The 7,784-nt window shown below is 57.1% G+C and overlaps 1 protein-coding gene across 1 annotated transcript; it reads right to left on the bottom strand.

Moving 5' to 3' along the window:
* Positions 1 to 3,819: 3,819 nt before the first annotated feature.
* On the bottom strand, positions 3,820 to 5,951 carry SLAMF9 (SLAM family member 9). Its single transcript, XM_032591718.1, is given in 4 exon segments — positions 3,820 to 4,067; positions 4,437 to 4,566; positions 4,569 to 4,717; positions 5,522 to 5,951. Coding segments are annotated over 4 exon segments (816 nt in total). The 3' UTR covers positions 3,820 to 3,960.
* Positions 5,952 to 7,784: the final 1,833 nt, after the last annotated feature.

The raw sequence follows: 7,784 nt of genomic DNA, 5'->3' as shown, positions 1-7,784 counted from the left end.
AAATTCCCCCAAAGTGACTGCTTTACTTGACAGTGTAACAGACTCACCCAGCAGTGATAGGAGGAAGTTAGTTGAGGTAGTGTGAAACAGGCCTTGAAAAGATGGCCCTTGGGAGCCTTTTTTTAATCCCTTGGGCCCCTCCCTGGCCAGCAGGTAAAATTCCCCCCCCCCAGGGGGGGGAATCAGCCACCCCTCTAGTCCAGACATTCATTTCTGCTGTCTCCACAGTGTTTTCTTGAAGAAGAGCCCATTTCTTTCAGTTGTTAAAGTCACGTTTTGTAAACTTGGGATTTAAAACAGGTTTCCATTTTAGAAAGGTTTTGATAGGATCTTTTTTTTTTTTTTTTTTTCTGGACGCCTATTTTGTGAGCTGTATTATTATTATCATTTTGCTCTGGTTCACAGGTATCTTCTGGGCTTTTTGGCAAGAACAGGAACCTAGCCCTGCAACTGGCTCCTTCACCAGGCCAGAAGTGAAACTTCTGAGTCCCTGAGGCTCAAAAGTAAGGTTTTCTTGGGGCGCCTGGGTGGCGCAGTCGGTTAAGCGTCCGACTTCAGCCAGGTCACGATCTCGCGGTCCGTGAGTTCGAGCCCCGCGTCGGGCTCTGGGCTGATGGCTCAGAGCCTGGAGCCTGTTTCCGATTCTGTGTCTCCCTCTCTCTCTGCCCCTCCCCCGTTCATGCTCTGTCTCTCTCTGTCCCAAAAATAAATAAACGTTGAAAAAAAAAAAAAAAAAGTAAGGTTTTCTTCTGGGTTGCCCGCCATCCATGCTTCCTACTCTCTGGGAAAGTTTGTTCAACCAGCTAGGATTTTACCTAATCCAGGTATCAGGCAGCCCACGTATTTTCAGCCTGTTCACAAGATCAGACAATGTTGTCAGTTCCAGGGACACTTGACCACTGTGAGCGGTGGCCCCTTTACCGGGGCAGAAAAGCAGTGTGGCTTCTCGGGGCGCCTGGGAGGCTCGGTCGGTTCAGGGTCCGACTCTTGATTTCATCTCAGGCCGTGATCTCATGGTCTGTGAGATCTAAGCCCCAGCTCGGGTTCTGCAACTGGCATCAGGGAGCCTGCGTGGGATTCCGTCTCTCCCCCTCTCTCTGCCCTTCCCCTCCTCGCACGTGCGTGCTCTCTCTCTCTCTCTCTCAAAAATAAATAATGAAACTTTTCAGAAAGAAGAAAAGCAGTGTGATTTCTCAGACTGTCACCTAGCTGTCGGCGTGCCTGGTTCCTGCACCCAGTGAGACCAGAGGTCCAAGAGCTTGCGGTGTTTGTCTGGTTCATGCTTGAATTCTCCCACGGCCCTGAGTACGTCAGGGGGGCCCTGCCTCCTCTCCAGACCCGCCTCTTACCTCCCTCTTTAACACACGGGTGTGGACCTCACGGTGCTCTCACAAATCCGTGTGTCTTTGGGTTCATCCTCTGTCAGGCTAGGATGTCCTTTCTCTCCCTTCCCTGGACTCCCTACTAATCCGGGGTCAGAATTCTATTCACCTCTTCCCTCCAAGGCACGGTCCTGCCCCTCCCACCTCACCCTCGCCCTCACCTTCACCAGGGCCCTGGTCACACCTCACTGTAATGACACCTTCACACACTCCAGGAAGACTTCCTTGAGGGCACACAGTGTCCTTCCTGCCTCTCCAGTGCCAGCCCAGTGCCGGACTCTTGGTAGGGCCTCGACTAGCACCCTTCTCCCTCCCTATTTGCTTTCACCTATTTCAAAGGACAGGCAAATGCTGCAAGGTGGGTATTGTCCCGGCTTCCTGCAGAGCGAGAGGCCTGGGCCTCCCTGAGCTTCGATTCCACCTTCTGCCTTCCAATTCCAGGGGCCTGGGATGGTTTGGGGCCTCAGCCCTTCTCTGTCTGGAAATGCCGTGAGAAGTACTTGGCCGAGTCCCGGGGGAGAGCCCCGGGCCAGCTGCACAGGGACTGTCTGTTCCTTCATTCACTTTCCGTGGGCCTGACCCTGAAACACAGGGAAATCCGTTGCCCTGTATGTATCTTCCCAGTCAGTCTCCAGAAGCTGTATTACAGAAGTCGGAGGAATTGGGGCTGCGGTTTTGGCCCTGAACCTCAGGCCTGTTTGAAGGTGGGACTGCTTGGGAGACCTCAGGCCAGGGACCTTCTTCCAGGGGCGCCAGGGCTTGGGCCCTCAGGGACTAGAGCGGATCAGTTGCCTGCCTGAGGAGCTCTGTGAGGACTGGTCCCCAACCTCAATACCTCCTTCCCAGGCCCCAAGGGGCTCTGTCTCCTGCATAGAAATGTCACCAAGACGGGGCATCCGGGTGGCTCAGTTGGTTAAGCATCCGGCTTTGGCTCAGGTCACCATCTCGTGGTTTGTGAGTTCAAGCCACATGTTGGGCACCATGCTGAGAGTGTGGAACCTGCTTGGGATTCCCTCTCTCCCCCTCTGTATCTCAAAATAAAACAAGGAAGGAAGGAGGGAAGGAAGGGAGGGAAGAAAAGAAGGAAGGAAGGAAGGAGGGGGGAGGAGAGAGGGAGGGAGGGAGAAAGGAATGAAGGAAGGGAGGGAGGGAGGGAGGAGGGAAGGAAGGAAGGAAGGGAGGGAAGGAAGGAAGGGAGGGAGGGGGGAGGAGAGAGCGAGGGAGGGAGGGAGGAGGAAAGGAATGAAGGAAGGGAGGGAGGGAGGGAGGGAGGAAGGAAGGAAGGAAGGAAGGAAGGAAGGAAGGAAGGAAGGAAGGAAGGAAGAGAAAAGAGTGCCTGGCCCCCTGTCCTGTTTCCCAGGCTGTGTCCTTTGTCCCCACAACCCCTGTGCATCCCACTCCCCTTCACAGCCTGACATTCCTTCTCTTGGAAGTCCCTTTGGAGGTCAGCATCCTTCTCACTGAGAGGGGAAGGTGAGATCTGGAGGAAGGTCAGGAATGTTGGTCCCTAGTCCCTCAGACTCCTCTTCCCATGGTCCCCAGGGGCATAGTCCTGTCCCCACCTCCACAGCCACGTCTCTGGTAAGAGCCCCATCAGCTGCCCCTATGCCTGCCCCTATGCAGAGTTTCCTTGTAAAAAGGGACCGAGTCTGGATTCTGAACAAAGTGTCCCAAGCGAGTGGCAGAGCAGAGCCCCGCGCTCCTGCCGTCTTCCCCAGTGCTGTCACCCTATCCTGCACCACCTCCTCCAAGTCACTCTCGACCCTCGACCCTCATCACCTGTCACCTGGGCGGCTTCCCGTTCCCCTCCCTAATGCTTCCCCACCTGCCCCGCGTGGCGGCTGCATTGAGTGACACCCACAAGATCCGACGTGGGAGGGTGACCAACACGGTGGTTCAGCAGGCCCGGGGGGGTGGGGAACATGGACGGCTTGAGGGGATGGGGAAGGAGCAAGAGAATCAGCTTAAGGTCCTTTGCTTACAGGTGTGAGTGGAAGGGGTGGGCAGGAGCGGGGGACAAAGGTCCAGAGAGAAGGTCTGAGACATGGGGATCTTTAGGGGAGGACAGGACAATAAGACCAACCGCAGACAGCGGTCAGGGGTCCCGACTTCAGCTACTGGTCCAGCCGAGTTGTCGTCCCCCTGGGTCAGGCGTCAGAGGCCCTGAGCACCTAGCGTCAGGCAGATAGGGAGGTGACTGAGGGTCATCGGGCTCGCCTCAGCCCCAGATAGGACAGCTGGAACAGAAGGAAGTTCAGGGAAGCAGGTTTGGCCCGGAATCATCCAGCCAAGGACCAAAGGCCGGCTCCTCCAGAGTGGCGGTCACCTGGTTTAACTTTATTGCCGGATAATCTTCCCTCGGGGAGTATGGCCCCGGGGACACCCACCCGGTGGCCCCCTGGGAGGAGAAGCACGGTGGGGGGGCGGCGGGAAGGACTCCGGGGTGGGGGGAGGAGTTGGGAAGAAAGAGTGCTCAGCACAGGGGTCCCCAAGGGGCGATCGGGCCAGGCCGGGGCGAGGCTTCAGCCTCGTTTCTCCTGGGGGTCCTCATCCCTGGCATTCTGCATCTTTTCTGGGCTCAGATGAGCCAGAGCCCCACGGCCAGAGTGACCATGAGGAAGGAGAACAGCAGCCCCTTGGCCCAGAGGCAGAAGTAAGTGGACGTGTCCGAGGCATAGCCAGGATCTGGGGGCAGAAGGAGGCAAGGAGAGCGGGGCTTGCCAGAGGGAGGGGGAGGTCCCCATTAAGAGGCAGACCCCTGGCCCAGATCCCACACAGGGGGCTCGAGTCAGCAGTCAGTTGCTGTTCCTTTTCAAGTGTCTCTGGACATACGTGTTCTAGTCACGGAAGCTCAGGAACTAAGATCTGGGGTGGGGGGGGGGATCTTAAGCTAAGCCAGAGAGTAGAGAACCTTTGGAAACTGGGGAGCACTGTCCCCCCCCCCCAGTGCAGCGGTCAAGTCCCCCTGGGAAGGAGGGAGGTTCTGGATCCCAGGCACTCTCTTGGGAGGGGCTGAGGGAGGGAGGTGGCCGCCTGTCTCTGGGGTCCCGGTACCTGCACAGAAGGGCCCGGCAAGGACCAGACGGGAACGGACGCTGCTGACGGGGTTGGTGGCCCTGCAGGTATAGGAGAGGGCATTGTCCCCAGGTCTCCGGGACGCGCTGAGGGCAGAGCCCTCACAGGCTGTCTCAGTGTCTCAGTGCCATGTTCCCAGGACAGCCAGCTGTGGGTCACATCCAGGCCCGCCTTCTCTACGGAGCACGTCAGGGACACATTACAGCCACCTTCCCTGGAGTTCTCAAAGCCCACCGTGACGCGAGGCTCCGACAGCCGTCCTAGATGAAAGAGGAACGTGCAAAGGCCCTCTACGTAATCGGGGGTCAGGTCTGTTTCCTTAAGCTCCTCAATAGTGGGGTGAAGGGTGTGTCCCCTGAGAGTCCCTTCACGTAAACAGAGACTAACAGAACCCATCCACCGTAACATCTGCTTCCAGGGTCCCCCGGGCAGCTGCTGAGGTAGACGGACCTGCCTTTGGCATTTCCTACTCCCCCCGCCCCCACCGCCCAATGTCTCGCCTTCTCTCTCTCCCCTTTGCACCCCACCTCCCTCTAAACCCTATTCTGCCTCCTTGATCCCAGAAAATATTGTCACACGTTCTGCGTGCGGAGGGGCGGGGGGGGGGGAGGGCATTTATAGTTTAGTCAGTGTCTCTGCAAGATTCGAGGTAGAACATCAGTCAATGTCACAGGCACTAAGAGACTTGGTCCAGGTAGAGAGGAGACGTTGGTTAGGAGCCCTCACATCACACAGAAGGATAAAAAGCTCGGGACTAGAGGCGGCATCCAATGCCAGGAGGCGGCATCTCGGTGGGAGGGAGAGACACCCCCCCCCCGGCGAGGTCTGGGGCACCTGCCCCTCTCACCATGTTGGGAAGGTCCAGGGGAACAGCCTTAGGGCCCAGGGCCTCACTGCACCGGTGGCTGCAGCTCAGATCCTGGGGTTGGGCACACCGGAGACACTCTGCCTTCCGGTCCCAGCCCCTCAAACCACAGCCCTGAGTCCTGAGACCACCACTCCTCTGCGTGCAAAGCCCAGGAGAGCCCCAAAAAGCAGCTTTAGAATTCCCAGCCTCGACTCACGGTAGACACGGAGACCGTAACGCTGCCTGGCGGAGATCTGGGACGTCCTCAGGTTGACCTGAGCCTTGTAAGGCCCTGAGTCCCCCCAGCTCAGATTGGTGGTGAGCAGGGAGTAGCTGGGGTCCGGGAAGCTCACTCTGCCCGCGTATCGAGCGTTGGTCACCGTGATGGTAGCCGGCTGTCCCTCTCTCCCCGGAACCACCGTGGCAAGCCTTATGCGAGAGGACCAGATGACGTCCTCGACCTTGTCATTGAATGGTACCTCCAGCGGAAGGCTGACGGACTCCTGAAGCACAGCGACTACTTCCTCGGCCTCCACGCCATCTCCAGAATCCCCGTCGGCTGCAAGGAAAGGAGGAGACGGAGGCAAAGTCCCCACCGGTGTCTCGGGGCCGCCGAGCCTGGCAGCGGGGCTGTGGCGCGTGCACATGCCCCCGGACCGTGCGGCTTCCGGGCCCCGCACTCAGCCTCGCCTCCAGCCGCCTGTCTGGCTCTAGCTTTCCACTGTGCCTGACTTGAGCACCTGCCAGGGGCTGGCTTCCGTCTGGGTCGTCCCCCTCCGGGTTTTACCTTCGTGGCTGCTGCGGGCTGGTCCCCTTTCTAGAGCCCGGGCTTCCTCATCTCTCGGTCCTGCACCAAAGCCACACCCTACTCCTCTTTAGTCCAGAAGGGCCGAAGCATCCGGCCCCAGAGAAGGTGCCCAGCCAGCCCAAGCCCCAGCAGAACAGCAGAGCAGAGGGGAGGAGACTCTCTTGTCCCGGGACTGCAGTCTCTCGCCTGCCCGAAGCAGCGGGAGCAGGAACAGCATGCGAAGGGCCCCCATGTCAGCGGCCCTGCGCCCGAGGAGGTTGGCCTGCTCGGCCCCCAAGACTATGAAGAAGGCGGGCTGCTAGAGACAGAGCGACTGACTGACAGTCCCTAGGAGGGGAAATACATCCCACCCCCCAGCAGCCTCCCACTTCCCTTATCCTCACCAAGCCCTTCCCTGTTGGTCTTGGGAACTTCTCTCTGAGCCCAACTGCTGGTCTGGTTCACTCCCTGACTCATGCTTCCTGTCCATCGTACGCCACTCGGATCCCGCTTCCTCCAGGAAGCCTTCCTAGACTCCTTGCCCCCTGTATTCCCAACCCACCCCCCCCCCACCACCTGTCCTGAGCCCTCAGCATACTCTGCATCAGCTCTCGTTTGGAAGTTCCTGTGTTGCTGTGGTCATCTGACCTTATAAGCATCTTTCTCTCCCCAGATGGACTCCAACTTTTGGGACATCTCTGTAAGTCCCACACTAGACACAGGTGGCAACCAAGTGATATTTCTGGAATGGATGAATAAATGAAGTATTTCTCTCTTTTTTTTTTTTTAAGTTTATTTATTTATTTTGAGAAAGGGGAGTAGGGAGAGAGAGAGAGAGAAGGAGCCCGGGGCAGGGCTTGAACTCGTGAACCACCAGATCATGACCTGACCTGAACCAAATCCGAGAGTCAGAGGCTCACGCGACTGAGCCACCAAGGTGCCCCTGGAGTATTTCTAGTTTACTCTTGCTGGGTCCCCACTTGAGACTACTCGGAGGAAGAAAACTTTCGACCCTCTTAACAAAAGCACTTTGGGCCAGAGAGCCCATTTAGGTTGTCCACATTATGGAAAGAGTAAATGGTGTGAATATGATGTGGACCAAAGCTGTAGGAAATGTGACGGTCAGAGCTGTCCAGGAGGCAGTGGTGGCCTTGCGAGGTAGTCTCCACCCCTGGTAGTCAAGCTAACACTGGAAAATCTTGGATTGTTGGACGTCGCACAACCTGTCTGGCATCAGATGGGATAACCCTTAGGGTTTTTTTAAACACTCAACTCTACGGGTCTCTGCTATGATCAGGAAGCAAGAGCGATGTCCCCAAGACCGAGGACACAATGGGGGCAGATACATCAGTTCTGGTCAAGGGCCAGCTTTTCAAGCCTTTAGGTTGGCAGATTCAGCACTCTGTCACCTATATACTAAGCAGCTTCTGTGGCCGAGGCACTGGCCTGAGTCCTGAGGGATTAGCAGTGGCCAAGAGTTTTAGATCGTGACTTCAAAGAGATCAGGGGCAAGGATCTGACCTCGGACAACTAACTGAGAGCTTGATGAGTTTCACCAAGGACTCATCTGGGGAGGCTAGGACAAGGGGATCTAGCAAATTTGAAGTCAGGAGGTCAGGAAAAGCTTTCAAGGAGAAACGATCTCAAGGGTAGCATGATCTGCTGAGAGAATGAGGTGGGGTGTCCCGAAAGT

Source organism: Lynx canadensis, chromosome F1, assembly GCF_007474595.2.
Source record: "Lynx canadensis isolate LIC74 chromosome F1, mLynCan4.pri.v2, whole genome shotgun sequence".
Classification (NCBI taxonomy): domain Eukaryota; kingdom Metazoa; phylum Chordata; class Mammalia; order Carnivora; family Felidae; genus Lynx; species Lynx canadensis.
Note: the sequence above shows the minus strand (reverse complement) of the source record. Positions and strands in the feature narration are given on the sequence as shown.